We start from the raw sequence: 20,000 nt of genomic DNA on the forward strand, positions 1-20,000 counted from the left end.
CATTCCCAGAGCTGCTGCAGCTGGCACGGGCCGCCTGATCTGTGACTCTTCGAGGTCCGATTGGTTACACGCTTCTCTTTGCTTCTCTTTCTGTTTCGAAGGACCCGTCAGAAAGCCCAAGTATGTGGAGAGTCCTCGTGTTCCTGGAGATGCCGTCACGTCGTCGTTGAGGAAGAATCCTGACGCTTCGACCGGTGAGTGACGACACGGGCTCTTACTCACTTCAGAGACGCGGCTTTGCATTGGTTAGAGTAGACGATTGCTGATGACATTATTATTATTATTATTACTATTATAATTATTAATAAATATACTATTTTTAATAAAAATATTTACATTAAAACATTTACAACAATTATACAAATGTCAGGTACAATCGATTCTAAATATTAATAAAATATTATATTGTAATATAATATAATATTTTTTATTAATTGTAATATAATAAATAATAAAATTCAATGCACGTTTATGCAGTATATATGCATATTTATTGTTGTGCCCACATCTAAAATGTTCCATAATCTAATCTTAAGTATTATAATATTATTTATTTTTATTCTAGATTATAAATATAGTAATAATAATAATAATAATAATAATAAATGTAAATATAAATTGTTTATATAATGTGCATTTGATTTTTTTAAAAGAATCTGAATATTATATTAATATATTTCATATATTTTGACAATAATTACTATATGTATAAATAAATAAATATCATAAAATATAAACATAAAAGTATAATTGGTGCAATCTATTTTGAATATTACAAAAATATTATATTATTTATTACATTATGTAATATTATTGTTATATACATGACATTTTTGAGTGAATATTGGATAAAGTTATTGAGCACAATATTGATCTCTGTTGGTGAAATGCTGTAAACACAGCTCTGCGACGCTTCATTGATCAAAAACTTGGGAACCCATTTATTTACTTACTCGAGATGTTTCCTATGCAAATGCCATGTTGGTATCTGTGTTTTTAAGCTGAATTATGCACATTAAATTAGCTTCATGCACATACTCACTGTATGTTCACGCATGCGTGTGTTCAGTAGTCTGTGTGTGTGTCTCTGGACACGGGACCGCGCCGACACCAGAGCTCTCGAACAGCTGTGTGCAGCAGGCCTGGCGCCGGTCGAACGCCAGGCGTCTGTGGCACAGCGCTGTATCTCTGTCTGCTCTCGTGACTCTGCAGGAGCGACAGCTGATGCCTGTGAACTTCATACAAGCAGTGATGCCCTGACAATGTTTAGACATTTTCCGTTTCGGTGGAGAGACAAAATTACTTATCATTTCATTCAGTCTATTAATAACCGCATCGTCAGTTTAATATTAGCTAAACAACATATATTTTGTAAAATGGGTGCATTTTAGCAATGTTTCTTGAATTGCATTTGCCATCATTTAAATGCGACTATAAATATATGAATATTATTATTATTATTATTATTATTAGGAAAAATCTAAATTTATTTTATCAAACTTTTTGTAGCATTTTTTGCATATATTTCTAATTACGCTTTCTAAATATGGGTCTGTTTATAGTGTTTCTATGCAATTTATTTGTTTACTAATGATTAATTAAATAAAGTTAATTAATTGATTATTAAATAAACAATATTTTAACTTATTTTTCATTTTTGATTATTTCTAAATTTAAAAAAAAAAAAAAAACTTTTGATTTGTGTGAATCACTAAAAAAATTATTTTGGTCAAAAAAGAGAATTGCACTAAATATAGTTTTAGTGCATATTGGAAATCTAGCTCTTTTTTGGAAATGTAGATTTGTGTGAATCGTTCAGGACCTGATTTTTAGCTGCTTCATTTACTGCATATCTGTCATATCTGAACGACACACCCCAGTTAGCTGAGCTTTACCTCCACACACACACACACACACACACACACACACACACACACACACATACAGGTCAGCACTGTTTACAAGGGGTCCGTCGCATGTTATTTTAACCCCGAGAGAGTTTATATATAGCATCTCCACACATTCCCACAGGCTCTAGTTTAACGTGGCCTTCGCGTCATGTTGAAATGGTCATATTAACGAGACCAACTCATGGTTTTCTGTCAGCCGTGACTTTCCCAGATAGGTACGTGTCAATTCAAGAAGCCTGGTGGAATATCATTGCTCATAATTAGGATTTAATTTTCGGAAAGCTCTCATTTAGCCAGAAATCACTATACATTCTGAACAACTGGGATGGGATTATTGGTAATAATTTAAAATTTTCAGTTTTAGTCAGATTTTACCAATAAATTACTTCCTTACAATTTAGTTTTTTCATGTCAGAATCAGTTAATTAACATTTATTTATATATATATATATATATATATATATATATATATATATATATATATATATATATATATATAATATTGTTAAATAATCAGTTAATTAGCATGATACATATATTTTATAGAAATACTTTATACAAATTACATTTTAATTTAATTATTTTACAGTTTGTTGTTGCCAATTATAATAAGTTAATAGAGATAATAAATTAACATAAACTATATTATATATTATTTATTTTTACATTATAATATATTTGTATTATGTCTATTTTTTTATATATATTTTAATACCTAAATGTGTTCAGCATTTTTATAAAAAAATATATATTCTTTTTTATTTCATATTAAAGCATTATAATTCATCAGTTCATTATACATTTTGTTTTAGATTTTAGCTTGAATAGCTTTAGTCAGGGATTCGGTTCACATGTTTTTGTTTTTGTTTTAATAAGTATAGATAAGAATAAAAAAAAAAAAGTTTCATTGCAGTTTTAGTCATTATATTTATAGAATCAGTTAATGAGCTTTTGCATGAATAGTTTAGTTTTAGTTTTTATAGTTTAGAGTGGTTTGATTGACATCAAAATAAACAAAACCTTGTGAATCTAAATGTTTATTCACTCTTTAATTGCGTTTACACAGACTTATTAAAACAATCGAAACAACCTCAGTTTAACTCCAGGTCGCCATCTGTAGGATTGGAGCGTTTCAACGCATTCATTAGTTATTTCGGTTTAGTTCTGCTCTTTAATTATTTTGGTAAAATGTTCATAAATCAAACGTTTTCTGACTCTCGAGCTCATAATTAAGCCTTTCCCAGGAGCGCTATGAAAGCAGCACAGTGTCCGCAGGTCTTCATCAGCGGATACGACTGCGGAGATCAGCGGGACGCTTAACGGCTCTCGGCATTCCCAAGACTTCCCAAGCTTCCTGGGAATGCGTCTGTAAATACCTGTTCTCACGCCTCATCTCCCAAACATTCAGTAAAAGTGCAGCTGAAGGAAGAAAGCAAACGGTGCCATGTGGAATTAGTCAGCGTGCTTCGCTAATAGCGTTAATAATGCATAATTAGCCCCTGTGTGCGCGCACTTCATAATGACGGTTAATTACTCTGTCCTGCTGCCAGACTTTAGCTTTTCCACTGAAAGTGTGGTAGGCGTCTATTTATTAACACGCACTTGTTTCCTCGTCACCTGAAGTTGAGTCAGAAAACTGCTGCCAAGAGCAAAGCAATGAAGAAAAACTCATTTTCTTCAAACTGAAGCTGCGATATGTTACACGTTCAGTGGAGATGTGTATCACTACCATATCTGTTATTGTAGTTTTTTTTCTTTTCTTTATTGGAATCCGTCTACATTGGCTTTGTGTTGTTCGACGTTAGATATTAATTATTTCATTAGACATATTATTATCTTATCATTAGAATTTTTATGTAGACATTTATTTATTTATTTATATTTCTTTTTATTTTTATAGATTTAAAATATAATTAAATTGAAAGGCATAATAATTCAACATAATAATACAAAATATTTTATAGAAAAACACTGAAATTCCAAATCGGTAAAAGTGATCTATTTTTTTTTATATATATATATTTTTGCTTAATGTTACATAACGACTGAACTTTGCATTACACAACTAAAGACAACATAATTTAATATTGGTTTCAAAAATATTAGATGTTCAATAGAAATCACTCTTAAATCTCCCAACTGAACATATATATATATATATATATATATATATATATATATATATATATATATATATATATATATATATATATATATATATATATATATATATATATATATATATATATATATATATATATATATATATATATATATATATATCTTTATATATATATATATATATATATATATATATATATCTTTATATATATATATATCTTTATATATATATATATATATATATATAAAGATATATATATATATATATATATAAAATTATTTTTTATGTAAGCAGAGTAACATTTGCATCACTCTTTTAAAATCTTTAATAAAATTTTATGTAAAATCTACTGATTATGAAAATGTAATATTAATGTTAAATCATTAATATTACTTCAGAAATGATAGAATAAAAAATGGTAAATAGAAAAGTTTTTAATACTTTTAATACAAACATTATAATGTTTGAGATTTAAACATTAAAAATAGGATTTGTTCGTTGACTTTTTAGTACTTTTTAGGCAGAATTGGGATATTGTTCGTCTCTGCACTACCTGAAAGAAAACGGTCAGTGCGTTATGCATTGATTTTACAACACAAAATGAGCTTGCTCAGCTAGAAGTGTTTGTGTTCACAGACCCATCCTTAGACCAAGAGCACAAGCAAAACCCCACCTCAGATCCCACCTAGGACCAGAAATGCCAAAAGTACTGTTTTGCAGGCGTTTGAAGCCTCTTTTTGAGCATTCCTGTTGAAGCTGTTCTGCATGTTCCTGTTAAACAGCGCTGTAAAATGCATTCATCATGTGTTCATTAAAGCCTTCGCTGTGTGTGTGTGTGTGTGTGTGTGTGTGTGTGTGTGTGAGTTCAGCTCTTAATGAGAGACGCTCTCACACACACATTCTGTGTCGTGGGTCTCTGTAAACACTCGAGCAGATCTCTCACACACTCTGTATGGTTCTGTTGGGCTTTAATGGCCTGTAAATCTCTCAGGAGGGTGAGGGTGTTGTTTTGTTTTTTGCCCTTCGGTCGTGACATTATTTAAAAATCAGAGTTATTTCAGAGTTATTTTATGTACGTCCAGTGGCTAACCGGAGAATATTTACCACGCATAAATGCTTTTCTCTGCATTATTGTTTGTATCTTTTGTATATCTGTCTGTCTTTATCTACAGTATCTGTCTGTCCGTCCGTGTCTTTATCTTCAGTATCTGTCTGTCTGTCTTTATCCACAGTATGTGTCTGTCTGTCCGTCCATCTGTCCGTCTTTATCTTCAGTATCTTTCTGTCTGTCCGTCTTTATCTTCATTATCTGTCTGTCTGTCTTTATCCACAGTATTTGTCTGTCTGTCTGTCTTTATCTTCCCATCTGTCTGTCTGTCTTTATCTTCAGTATCTGTCTGTCTGTCTTTATCTTCATGTATCAGTCTGTCTGTCTTTATCTTCAGTATCTGTCTGTCTGTCTTTATCTTCAGTATCTGTCTGTCCGTCTTTATCTTCATTATCTGTCTGTCTGTCTGTCTTTATCCACAGTATGTGTCTGTCTGTCCATCTTTATCTTCAGTATCTGTCTGTCTGTCTTTATCTTCAGTATTTGTCTGTCTGTCTGTCTTTATCTTCTACAGTATCTGTCTGTCTGTCTTCCATGGTCCGTCTTTTATCTTCAGTATCTGTCTGTCTGTCTTTATCTTCAGTATCTGTCTGTCTGTCTTTATCTTCAGTATCTGTCTGTCCATCTTTTATCTTCAGTATCTGTCTGTCTGTCTTTATCTTCAGTATCTGTCTGTATGTCTTTATCTTCAGTATCTGTCTGTCTGTCTTTATCTACAGTATCTGTCTGTCTGTCCGTCCACTGGTCCGCCTCTTTATCTTCAGTATCTGTCTGTCTGTCTTTATCTTCAGTATCTGTCTGTCTGTCTTTATCTACAGTATCTGTCTGTCCGTCCGTGTCTTTATCTTCAGTATCTGTCTGTCTGTCTTTATCCACAGTATGTGTCTGTCTGTCTGTCTGTCTTTATCCACAGTATGTGTCTGTCTGTCTGTTTGTCTTTATCTACAGTATCTGTCTGTCTGTCTGTCCGTCCACTGGTCCGCTTTTTATCTTCAGTATCTGTCTGTCTGTCTGTCTTTATCTTCAGTATGTGTCTGTCTGTCCGTCCATCTGTTTGTCTTTATCTACAGTATCTGTCTGTCCGTCCACTGGTCCGTCTTTATCTTCAGTATCCGTCCGTCCGTCCGTCTGTCCATCTTTTTCTACAGTATCTATTTGTCTGTCTGTCATCTATCTATCATTTGTTTGCTTATTAGTTTGTTCCTTAATTTGTTCTTTCATTCTGTCTATCCCTTTATCTATATATCTATCACTTAAAATTCAAGGGCTCTCAAGTATTTTCTCTCTTTTTATGTTATTCTAATGCTCTTGTTTTTGAACGAGGCTCTGTAGTTCATACGAGCTTGTGTTCACACTCACAGGTCGTCCTGACCTGCATCTCCAGGCAGGAATGAGAGCAGACGCAGACACGTGGCTTTCTGAAAGAAAGTTTGGGTCGCTTTGATTCCTTCATATCTGTGCAGAAACTTTAATTTCATCTCAGAAATCGTGTCTCTCGTGCGGTCTGCTCTTGCGTCTGAAGAGCTTCCGAGGAGAGAAATTCACTTTGAGAGGTACGCCATCAAAAAATAATCCAATGAAGGACGTAAACATTGTTTACAAAGTTGCGATTGCCTCTCGAGATGTTTCCTCTGAGGCTTCACCGTGAGATGCTTCAGAACAAAGTTCATCATTGAGACTTCTGTCCCTGCAGGTAGACGTCGTTCGTTTTCTTAAAGTCCTGCTAAAACCTGACACTGGCCCTTGGATGATGCCATATTTATGCAAGAACTTCAGACGGCTGTGAAGCTCTCGGTGTTTTATGGCTGTTTCACTGCTGAGATGTGTCATAACCGTGAGGATTTTCACAATGAGCAGCCCTAACATAATTAAAACTACAGCTTTACTTCTGTAGTTCAGTGATTCTCAGGTTAGTCAAGATCCGCACACGGGTTTAAGCCTCTTCTAAATGGCTGTCTGCCCGTTCTTAATATGGCTACAGACAGCAGAAAAAGAACAATACTAGATCTAATAATAATAATAATTCTAACACTATGATTATAGTCAATATAGCAGCAAAAACAGCCTTAAAAGCATCTGTTTTTCTATTCAGGTTATGTGATATTCCATTAGCATGTTGCTGGGCCAGTGCATGTTAATATTAATATCATTTGATTTTATTCATTTTTTTTTTTTATAGAACATTTTGTTGATGTCCTAAAGCGAGGGCAGTTGAGTTTTGTTGCTTATCGATATTTTGCTCTCACTCATTTACATAGAAAATTATTCCGTTTTGAACAGTTCTACTCGAGCAGAGCCGCGTTACTAATTCATAGTCATAGCTGCCACCCACCACTTACCTCACACAGCTAGTTAATTAAGCAGAGAATGTTGCTGATTGGACTTGATTGGCTGTGATGGAGATCATGCGGGTAGTTGAGACCCATAGGGACTAATTCACGAAGGCTGCCGGATATGTGAACGGCACTGCCTTCTTAAAAAGGTCAGTGAAGAGAATCGCATGAATGAAAGCGAGTGGATGCTAGGTGCTGTTTTTAACCAATATGCAATGCATATTGCTGATAAAAAATTCATATATTTACAGTAGGAAATATCTTCATGAAACATGATCTCTACTTAATATCCTAATGATTGTCGGCATGAAGCAAAATCAATACTTTTGACCCCTACAATGTATTGTTGGCTTTTGTGCTCCAGGGTTACATTTATACTGCACTTTATACATAGACAGATTCTGTCAATGCAGCTAATACTACTACTACTACTACTACTAATAATAATAGTATATATATATATATATATATATATATATATATATATATATATATATATATATATATATATATATATATATTATATATATATATATATATATATATATATTTAATATATATATATATATATATATATATATATATATATATATATATATATATATATATATATATTTATATATATATATATATATATATATATATATATATATATATATATATATATATTGTTATTATTAAATATAAATATATATATATATATATATATATATATATATATATATATATATATATATATATATATATTAGATTAGATTAGATTAGATTCAACTTTGTTTGTCATTACACATGTACAAGTACAGGGTAATAAATGCAGTTTAGGTCTAACCAGGAGTGCAATAAGCAGCAAGTGCAGGATATAGGTACAAATATAAATATAAGTTACAAAGATAAATACAGTGATATGTAAAAAATTAAATCACAGATGGGAAGGGGAACAACAGTGATTATGTGTAAACAATTTACAGATCGTTATGTACATAAGAAAGAGCAGGATATACAGGATATGTATAATTAGCATTTTACAAGAGTATGTACAGTGGATATGTACATACATTTACAAAAGATATATACAGTGGAGTGCAATGAATGTTAACAGTGCATTTTTGTATTTTTTTGTTTTTAACCAGTGGGTGGGGCAGACATCAGTGGGGGTAGAATTCAGAAAGTGAGACAGCTCTGTTAAAAGCTGTTCCTCAGTCTACTTGTTCTAGTCCGGGGACTACTGAAAATCTAAGCCTGCCGGATAATCAGGAATGGTAGGAAAACAGTTTGTGGGCAGGGTGAGAATCTAAGAGTCCTTAAGAATACTAGAAAGTGCTCTGGACGAAACAGTGTTTCTTCTGGATGTCCTCAATGGATCGGACCATGGAGTCGTTGTGAGCCAAAGTGGGCAGTTTTCACCACGACCAAGGAGGACAGTGCCTTACGCTTCAGCAACAGAGCAGACTGGAATACCAGACATGTTGACACAAAGTTTGTTAGGATGCTCTCTATGGTACAGATGAGAGAAAATCACCAGGATGGCTGAGGACAGCTGGTTCTTGTATGTTTCTCAGAAAGAATAAACGCTGGAAGCCATATCAAGAAAAGACCAGGCTGTCCCTGGTGGTCCAGGACAGATCCTCCGAGATATGTTCTGGAACTTGATGCATGAGACAGGCACACAGGTGTCCCATGAATCTGTGGATGGGATCATGTGAAATCTCTCACCTTCCTGAAGTCCACAATGAGCTCCTTGGTTTAGGTGGTGTTAAGAAAGCAGATTAGTTGTCATTGGTCCACGCAACAGATGCTGACCCAAAACAGGCAGTCTCATCGTTGTTGCTGATGAGACCGATCAGGAAAAAAGTGTCATCTGCAAAGTTGATGATGGAGTTAGATCCAAACACAGGCCTGCAGTCGTGGGTGAAGAGGAGTAGAGGAAGGGGCACCCAGCACACAGCCTGGAGCAGTTTGTACACCGGTGTTGAGAGTGATAGTGGTGGAACAGATGTGGCCTGACCTAACATGCTGGGGTCTGATTGGTCAGTGAAGTCCATAACCCAGTTGCACAGTGAGGTGTTAATGTCCAGATTTTTCTGAGTTTGGTGATTAGTTTAGAGGGTATGATTCTGTTGAAGCATGAACTGAAGTGAACAACAAACTTTCATCCGTTAACATTTATAGAATTTTTGTTATTATTACTTTGAGTCAGATTGCAGTTGCGATGGAGACTGCATCCTCAGTTTTCCTATTGCCATTGATAGGCAAACTGGTGGGGGTCCAGTGTGGAAGGCAGAGAGTCCTTCAGATATGATATATATATATATCAAAGCACTTATATATATGGGTATATATATATATATATATATATATATATATATATATATATATATATATATATATATATATATTATTATATAAATATAATATATATATATATATATATATAATTTTTTCTTTTAAATATTTTCTCAGTGGGGACCAACTACAGTTTGGTTACCACATTCTCCAAAATATCTTCTTTTGTGCAATAAAGGAATTAACACAGGTTCGAGACAACATCTAACATACAGGCAAGCATCCTTTTTCTCTCAGCTGTTTTTGTTTGTTTTGTTTAATAATCATGTGTAATCCTTGTGTGTTTAGGACGGTATTAGCTCAATCAGGTGCCAAACACACTTTAGTCCAGTGATCAGGCACTGTTTGACAGGCGTTAGGGTTTACACGCTTCTTTCGAAAGCACATCGTGGAGAGATTTTAATCGTCAGCCATCAGATAGCGTCACATCGCACACCCCTACGTATTATTTTTCATGACATGTCTATTGCAGCTCATAAATGTCGCATCTGTCACACAGAGACACGCGCTCAGGACACCTGTGATGAAAACAAATGACTGAACGATAAAATGACCTTCTGCCGGGCGGCACCACGGCTTTTAAATGTTACCCGAACCTCCTCCCGGGAGTTTGTGTGGTTTTTTAAAAAAAAATTATTTCCCTGGAGACACGCTGTGTGGATTTAATGAAGTCGAGCGCTAATATCTGATCCGCGAAGCTCAATAATTAGCGATGGATGAAGCTATGTGAGTGATTTATGATAATGGCGTGTTCGAGAGCATTTCTTTATATGACCGCATACGAGGAGACGCCGGCGATGTCCTCCACACGTCCTCACTGTACTACATCTATAAGGCTGATGTGGGTAAATTTGGTCTGTGTTCGCCGGTGGACATGCGTGATGTCATCGCCGTGTCACATTCCCCGAGGCCACGACTGTATACCTGCTTTCTCCGGCCGCACCATCTACTATTTTTAGCCCCGTCCTGAAACGCTCCGGGGGCCTGCTGTAGATTAAACATGTTTGGTTTGTTCGTGCTGGGTTTTATGGGCTGCTCTGTATTATTAATGTTAAGCAATAGTCCTGTTTTATGAAGGCGTTTGTGTATTAATACGTCTGTCTGATGAAAGCTAGAGTTTTACAGCGGGTCGCCGGCAGCAAACGGGGAGTATTAAGGGAATAGTTCTCCTAAAAACGAGTTTTGCCGTCTTTTACTCAAGCTGATGCCGTTTCGGATGTGATTAGGTTTCATACGGACCGCTTTTATGAAACGTTTATTGCTTGTCAGCGTCCTCGTTAACTTTTATTTTATAGAAGAGATTGTTTTGGTTCCCTTTTGAGGAGAAATGCATGTTTTAAAATGAGCGAATGAAAGCAGTTTTCCTTCAGTGTGTGTTTCTGCGGTGGTGTCGTGCCGTACAGTAACAGCCAGGTGTCAGATGAGTGTCAGTTGTTTAGAATATGGTGTAGTGATGTGTAGTCTGTGTCTCGGTCTCGGACGGCTCATCCCAGACCACACACAGTCCATTCATAGACCGTCTGTATACACAATTTGAAAGCAATGGTGAAAATCGCAAGATCCATTTAAGTGCAAAATTCATATGACAAGAGGTTTAAATCATTAATAATATTTATTAATATATTTATTATTATTATTATTATTTCAATAATAAATTACAAATGTAATTAATATATTTAAGTTTTATATATAATATATATATATATATATATATATATATATATATATATATATATATGTATATATATATATATATATTATATATATATATAATGTGTATATATGTGTACATATATATTTATATACATGAGTGTATATATATATACATATAGACACAAACACACACATATGTATATATATATATATACATATGTGTGTGTTGTGTCTATCTATATATATATATATATATATATATATATATAGACACAAACACACACATATGTGTATATATATATATATATATATATATATATATATATATATATATATATATATATATATATATATATATATATATATATACATATATGTGTATGTATCTATATATATATATATATATATATATATATATATATATATATAATATGTGTGTGTATATATGTATATATGTACAGTATATATGTATAATGTGTGTGTGTATATATATATAATACAAATGATTGCTTTATATATATATATATATACGTATATATATACGTGTGTGTATATATGTATATATGTACAGTGTGTATATATATATATATATATATATATAATACTAATGATTGCATATATATATATTTATTGAGATTTAATATATATATATAATTTATTGAGATTTAAAAATACGCAAAGTTTATTTAATATAAAATACTTTTTCTGTTTTTCTACTTCACAGTTTTGTGTTTAATTCAATTTGTTACTTGCCGTTTCTTTGTAATTGTCTGTAAAAAAATGTACTGACATTTTCTGAATGAGAATTGCTTCAGAGACAGATAAACCTGTCTCTGAATGGCATGTACAACCAAAACAGACTTGACAGGTTATGATATTGTTTGATGTGTTTAACTCTCCGCTCGCTTTAGAGATGAGAAACTGCTTCCGTGTCTTTTATTTTCAAGAGTTTGTAGTATTTAGCAGGTCGTTTCATGTTCTGTTTAGTGTGGTTCGCTGGTCGAGTGAGGTGCACACACTGAATGTTTTAGTCTCTCTCTCTCTCCTGTTTCTGCCACACCCGACATCACGACCAGATTCATGTCACATGCAAGGAAATTAAACCAAGTCAGCGCCGCAGACCTAATCGGGTTAGCTGCTGGGAAAGAGACAGAAAGCGCTTGTTCAGTGGTCATGATGTCACGAAGACTTCAACCCCTCCATCACGGCAGAAGATGTAAATGTGCTGTATTGCAGGGTTTCTGATAGATTATCCTGCTTTCTCTCCCATGATTACTAGCAGTAGTTCCCAGGCTTCTTTCTGGAAGTGAAGCTGTGCTCTGTAGAGTTTCATTAATCCACATCGAACACCATCAGTCCATTAGTAACATATAAGATTGCATAAATACAGCTGCGTTTTATGAAGAATTTAGAATTCAGAGCATTAGTTGTATTTAAAGAAAGATTTTTTTATTAAGCTCTTTCCTAAATTTTGTCTTATGTTTTGATATTGATAATATAAAATTATATATATATATATATATATATATATATATATATATATATATATATATATATATATATATATATATATATATATATATATATATATATATATATATATATATATATATATATATATATATATATATATATATATATATATATATATATATATATATATATATATATATATATATATATATATATATATATATATATATATATATATATATATATATATATATATATATATATATATATATATATATATATATATATATATATATATATATATATATATATATATATATATATATATATATATATATATATATATATATATATATATATATATATATATATATATATATATATATATATATATATATATATAGAATATATATATATATATATATATATATATATATATATATATATGTATATATTTGGATGCATTTTATAGAAATGTAATGCCATTTTTTCTTGTTTCCTATATAATTTTAAATTTAAAATGGATCTTCAGTGAATCAGTTCAAAGCTCTGATTCATTGATTCATTTGCATTATCACTCCTATTTTTTTATTACTTTAGTGAAAAGATGGTTGTATGGGACTAGATTGTTATTACATTAATACTTTTGAATAAATTTATCTTCAATGACCGTTTGGATGAAATTCAAAAAATAACTTAAATATAGAGATGTTTTTAGTCAAAAGGATGAACGGATATGGACTTTTAGGTACATCGCCCAGCAGAAATCAGCTCAGAAACTGGACCACTGAACTGAAGAGCGCAAGTAAAACAAGTAAAAAGCCCATGATTTCAGCGTTAATTATGAATTCTGGACATGGCGGTCTGCTGGCATGTTGGGTGTGGGCCGCGGGCGGTGAAAAGGGCACCTGTTAACAGCTTGTTGCTGTGGCTCTGGCATTGGCAGTAACAGATGTTTTGCCTGAGCGAGCGTTTGTTGGGTGCTGCTGAAATGTCCTCCGGCGCTGAGCTGCGGTTTTGGGGAACATGTAAATGAGTCCCTGCAGCGCTCGAGCATGAATGAAAGCAGACGGGGGTGAGATACATGGAGACATGTTTGAGAGGGATGTTGGCTCGTGCGGTGTTTTCAAATGTCAAGATGGCGTCTGTGGGAGTAATGGTGCTCCTCTGATGTTCATCACCACCCAGGTACTACTTCTGCTGCTTATACTGCTTTTGGAAAAAAAACTGACTGATAAAAATATGTTTTAATTGTATCTTTTAGTGTGATTTGTGAAAATGAATAAAGTTCTGTTGAGATTCGTGCATGTCTCTTTTCACAGACGCTGTATTTATTATTTAAAAATACTATGAAATAGTGAAATATTATTACAAGTTTTCTATTTAAATATATTTTCAATTGGAATTAATTCCTGTGATCAAAGCTGAATTTTCAGCATCATTCCTTCGGAAAGCATTATAATATTCTGATTTGCTGCTCAAAAAATGTTAATAATAATATTGAACACAGTCCTTCTGCTTCATAGTGTGTTATTTTTCAGAATGTTTTGCTAAAAGTTCAAAAGAACAGCTTTTATTTCTAATTAGAATGTTTTGTTACATTGTAACTTTGCTCAATTCAATTTAATGCATCCTTGCTATTAAAAAATATATTCAAAAAAGTAAATTAAATAATAAAATAAAATAAAATAAAACGAAATTAAATTTAAATATAAATATACATTTAAATTAAGTAAAATTCTTACTTGCCCCAAACTATACCTTAAGTATGTTAGGACTATATATGACTATGCATTACTGAAATTTGTGTGCGGTTGTATATTTCAATTAATCCCCCTTTTTCTTTCTTTTCTAAACGATCAGTTTATTTTCATGGCTAATAAATCCAGTTGGCTTAAATGTAATAATCTTACTGCTGCTTTCTGTCTCTGTAAAGCACTGAAATGCCTTGTGTTTGGTGAAATGGTGTTCTAATGGGGTGTTTTTCCAGAAATAGCTCCGCTTGGCCGTGTCGAGGGTTGCTGTTGTCTTGTGTGATGGTGTTTGTGGATCTCTGGGTAAATCCTGCAGCAGAGGCTCAGATCAATAACGCCGGTGTTGGAGATGTGTGTTCTTGTGTGATTGTGAGCGATAGCGAGCGCTTTCTTCTACAGAGATAAAGCAAAAGTACTAATATATTAAGCTCAAGCTAATGAGAATATATAATGCAAGCAATTATATATTCACAAACTCACAATCCAATTCATATTAACAAAAGACCAAAGTGAGATTTTCAAATGAAAAAAAAAACAGTTAATGATTTTCTATGTAAGTGTGCACATTTCTAAACGTCCGTATGTGTATGAACTGATATATTTGCAGACTTTTCTGTGAGGCACAGATTTACAAGTTTGCGTTTTTTCCTTTTTAGCCAGTCAGATATTAATTTGAGGTAAATAAAAAATGAATATTTGTTTGCGGCTGTGTATTGGCCTACGCATTTGCGAATCAGACTTTCAAAACATACAGAACATATGTATCTTTTTCGGCTCCAGACCTGTGTCCTGATTGAAAGATTCGTGCGTGAGCGCTCTGAATCTACAGGAATGCTTGTTATTAAATGTGTGGCACTGAGATGAGAGAGATGAAAGAGTAATGAGAAATGGATATTAATAACAAACTCCCCTTCATCTGTTCTTTCTCATGATCGCATATTCTTACCTTCTCCATGCAGACTGAAGAAATAGTTCACTGGCAGTGACAAATTTGTCTGTTTACTCACCCTGGTGTTGCTTCATGCTGTTATTCTTTTATCTTCATGCATGCATTTTATCCTTTTCTGTAGTACAGTGTCATACGCGTTTTTTTGAAAACAGATTGACATTTGAGTCATTATTTGCTCGAACTCTTTAGAGACTTCGGCTTTTATCTTTCATGTTTTTGCACCGTTTTGTTTGTCAGTGTTTCTCACTGTTGAAGAGTTAAACCACCCAAGATGTGCATGAGTTAGTTTCTTCATCAGATTTGGAGAAACGTGGCGTTGCATCGTTTTCTCAGCAATGGATGCAGTGAATGGGTGCCGTCAGAACGAGAGTCCAAACAGCTGATATAATAATCCACAGCGCTCCAGTCCACCAGTTAACATCTCATGAAGTGAAGCTGCTTCTTTGTAGGACACAAATCCACCATTAATATGTTTTTATTTTCTAACCAAGCAGTGAAACCTTCTAACCTTCTCCAGTAAAAATCAGGAGAGAAATCTGCACAGATCTAAAAGTATTTACAAGATACTACAGCTCTAAACAAATATGTGGCTGGATTTTTCACTGGAGTAAGCATTATTATGGATTATGGACTTTTTTTGAAGCCGTTAATCCATTTGCGATGCCATCAGCAAAGGAACGTTGTTTCAGAGGTCGAGCAAAATGGACCATTTTTTCCGTTAGAATAAGATGCGTGACTACAATAAAACCAGGAGCATGCTTAAAGAAGTTTAAATCTGAAAGTGCACCGCGTATTAAGCTGTTGTCTCTCAAAAGAAAGAGTCGACTCTGAAGCATTGGAACGAGTCGTTTTTAAAACGAATCGTAAGTCGTTTCATGTTGACCTCAAAATGAAACATTGCCGCCCAGTCGATCCTTTCAAGCTGGTCTGAAGAATAAAAAAACAAAACTTCATTCTTCGTCACTAGGTGCTGCCTTTGGAGCGTCGAAACATCTGTAACTCACAAACTCCGCTTTATCAGGCATTACGACGAACTGAAAAGAAGGACCGATCACCGCAGATTAGCGTCAGACAAAGAGGGGTCGGGAAAAATGAGTTGTTTGGGAGCCGTTGAGCAAACGAGGCAAAAACACATGCAGATTATTGCTGTTGGGGGGGACTCCCGAAAACAAAATATGAACCGTCAAATTCTAAGAAAGTAAACGGTTTATATATCACTTTATATATCATTCCTGTTTTTGTGCGTGTTTCAGAGAGTAGCAGTGAATGAATGCTGGTGTGTTATCTGTGCAGATCCCATAAGGACCGTCTCTCATTCACACATCTCTCTCTCTGTCTCTCTCTCTCTCTCTCTCTCTCTCTCTCTCTCTCTTCTCTCTATCACTCTCTATCTATCTCTCTCTCTCTCTCTCTCTCTCTCTCTGTCTCTGGGTCTCTCTCTCTCTCTCTCTCTCTCAGTGAATCTCTGCTGGTGTCTCTCTCTCTCTCTCTGTCTCTCTCATCTCTCTCTCTCTCCTCTCTCTCTCTTCACTCCTCTCTCTCTCTCTCTCTCTGTCTCTCTCTCTCTCTCTCTCTCTCTCTCTCTCTCTCTCTCTCTCTCTCTCTCTCTCTGTCTCTCTCTCTCTCTCTCTCTCTCTCTCTCTCTCTCTCTCTCTCTCTCTCTCTCTCTCTCTCTCTCTCTCTCTCTCTCTCTCTCTCTCTCTCTCTCTCTCTCTCTCTCTCTCTCTCTCTCTCTCTCTCTCTCTCTCTCTCTCTCTCTCTCTCTCTCTCTCTCTCTCTCTCTCTCTCTCTCTCTCTCTCTCTCTCTCTCTCTCTCTCTCTCTCTCTCTCTCTCTCTCTCTCTCTCTCTCTCTCTCTCTCTCTCTCTCTCTCTCTCTCTCTCTCTCTCTCTCTCTCTCTCTCTCTCTCTCTCTCTCTCTCTCTCTCTCTCTCTCTCTCTCTCTCTCTCTCTCTCTCTCTCTCTCTCTCTCTCTCTCTCTCTCTCTCTCTCTCTCTCTCTCTCTCTCTCTCTCTCTCTCTCTCTCTCTCTCTCTCTCTCTCTCTCTCTCTCTCTCTCTCTCTCTCTCTCTCTCTCTCTCTCTCTCTCTCTCTCTCTCTCTCTCTCTCTCTCTCTCTCTCTCTCTCTCTCTCTCTCTCTCTCTCTCTCTCTCTCTCTCTCTCTCTCTCTCTCTCTCTCTCTCTCTCTCTCTCTCTCTCTCTCTCTCTCTCTCTCTCTCTCTCTCTCTCTCTCTCTCTCTCTCTCTCTCTCTCTCTCTCTCTCTCTCTCTCTCTCTCTCTCTCTCTCTCTCTCTCTCTCTCTCTCTCTCTCTCTCTCTCTCTCTCTCTCTCTCTCTCTCTCTCTCTCTCTCTCTCTCTCTCTCTCTCTCTCTCTCTCTCTCTCTCTCTCTCTCTCTCTCTCTCTCTCTCTCTCTCTCTCTCTCTCTCTCTCTCTCTCTCTCTCTCTCTCTCTCTCTCTCTCTCTCTCTCTCTCTCTCTCTCTCTCTCTCTCTCTCTCTCTCTCTCTCTCTCTCTCTCTCTCTCTCTCTCTCTCTCTCTCTCTCTCTCTCTCTCTCTCTCTCTCTCTCTCTCTCTCTCTCTCTCTCTCTCTCTCTCTCTCTCTCTCTCTCTCTCTCTCTCTCTCTCTCTCTCTCTCTCTCTCTCTCTCTCTCTCTCTCTCTCTCTCTCTCTCTCTCTCTCTCTCTCTCTCTCTCTCTCTCTCTCTCTCTCTCTCTCTCTCTCTCTCTCTCTCTCTCTCTCTCTCTCTCTCTCTCTCTCTCTCTCTCTGTTTCAGAGCTGGCCGGTCCAGGCCCCTCCCCCGCCACTCAGGAGTTGATGACACGCTTGGGGTTCTTGCTGGGTGAAGGCATCCCGGGCTCCTCGCGCATACCTATGGACGACAAGAATGAAAAAAAGGTATTTTCCGCAGCCGCTGCCAGAGTGAGAGAACGAGACGGTGAGACGGACGGGAGAGAAGCGCACGGATTAAAGCCGCGTGTTTGCCGTCTGTCAGTGTGAGACGCGATGAGGAGTGTGTCTGTGTGCCACCACAGTAAGTCATTGCCGTTCGCTCCGAGCCGCTGGAGAGCCCACGGCCAGAAACTTGAGTCGCGTTAACTTGGTCCGCTCCAGGAATAGTTCAGTGCTGTGATGAGGTAATTAGGCCGAGGCTGTGGTCCGAACGCGATGCTTTTGTTTAATAAATCACACCGGCTCGTCGCTCCGGAGCGCGTGGGAATTGCGTGAAGAGGGAAGCAACAATGTGTGTCTTTGAGAGTTTCTAATCTGCGTCGCGTGCTCTTGGACGAAGCGGTCCGGCGGGATTCGGTGAGCGTCTTTAATTCGTTTCATCAGGCTGCCGTCTGGAAGTTTGTTTTAAATGAACTTTCATCTGGTTTTGTGACCTTGACTGACTCGCGTTCCTGCGATGACTCACAGGGGCTGCTGGTGTTTGGGGTCTGAGAGAGAAGGACGTTCAGGCGCTTTAACAGTCAGTAATGTGACATTATTTTTTCATTATTTCAGTTCATTTTGGCTGGACCAATGATGGTAAGCAAAAACATGTTCAGAAATAAATTCACCCAGACAGTGAAATGATGAACATTATGCAAAATATTAATGTGGTGCCATCAGCATCCAGGAAGACATTTTGTTATGTGACAATTTTTTTTCATTATTTTTGTGGGGTTGAAACATTTAAAAGCTGTAAAATAGAGTTTGTATCTAAATATTAATATTTAAATATCAGATTATTATTAATGTTGTTTTTATTGTTATATTAAATGTAGTATTAATTATTATGTATTTATTATATTATAAATAATAAGAATGAAGTGCTTTTAATAATGCAGAAAGTTATTTTGTTGTCATGTGACAGTAAAAATAATAATAATATAATAATAATAATAATAAATAGTAATGCAAATGCAAAAAATAAAAATACTTTATACATCAATTAGTGCTGTAATAAGATTAATCACATCAAAAATAAGTTTTTGTTTACATAATGAGTGTGTTTTGTGTGTATAAATAAATATTATATATATATATATATATATATATATATATATATATATATATATATATATATATATATACGAAATGTTACATTTATATATTTAATATTCAAAATAAGTTTTTATTTATATAATTGTTAAATTATAAAATATAGTTTGTATAATATATTTATCGAATTTATATATCATATTTTTAATTATATAAATAAAAACTTTTATTTTGGATGCGATTAATAGCAATTAATCGTTTGACAGCACTAATATTAATAATAATTATGGTTTCATAAAATAATTTTAAATAATATTTTATATATTAATTGATTTACTAACACTAAAGCAGTTTTTGCATTTTGTTAATAAAGT

The 20,000-nt window shown here is 34.7% G+C and overlaps 1 protein-coding gene across 2 annotated transcripts in view; it reads left to right on the forward strand.

The window, feature by feature from the left end:
• Positions 1 to 20,000, forward strand: part of tanc1b (tetratricopeptide repeat, ankyrin repeat and coiled-coil containing 1b) — a 145,130-nt gene that overhangs the window by 51,627 nt on the left and 73,503 nt on the right. For both annotated transcript variants that reach the window (XM_043230594.1, XM_043230593.1), the window contains exons 4-5: positions 102 to 194; positions 18,416 to 18,537. In XM_043230594.1, coding sequence (XP_043086529.1) covers positions 102 to 194; positions 18,416 to 18,537 — 215 coding nt within the window. The remainder of the gene's footprint in view (positions 1 to 101; positions 195 to 18,415; positions 18,538 to 20,000) is intronic.

Source organism: Puntigrus tetrazona, unplaced genomic scaffold (assembly GCF_018831695.1).
Source record: "Puntigrus tetrazona isolate hp1 unplaced genomic scaffold, ASM1883169v1 S000000176, whole genome shotgun sequence".
Classification (NCBI taxonomy): Eukaryota; Metazoa; Chordata; class Actinopteri; order Cypriniformes; family Cyprinidae; genus Puntigrus; species Puntigrus tetrazona.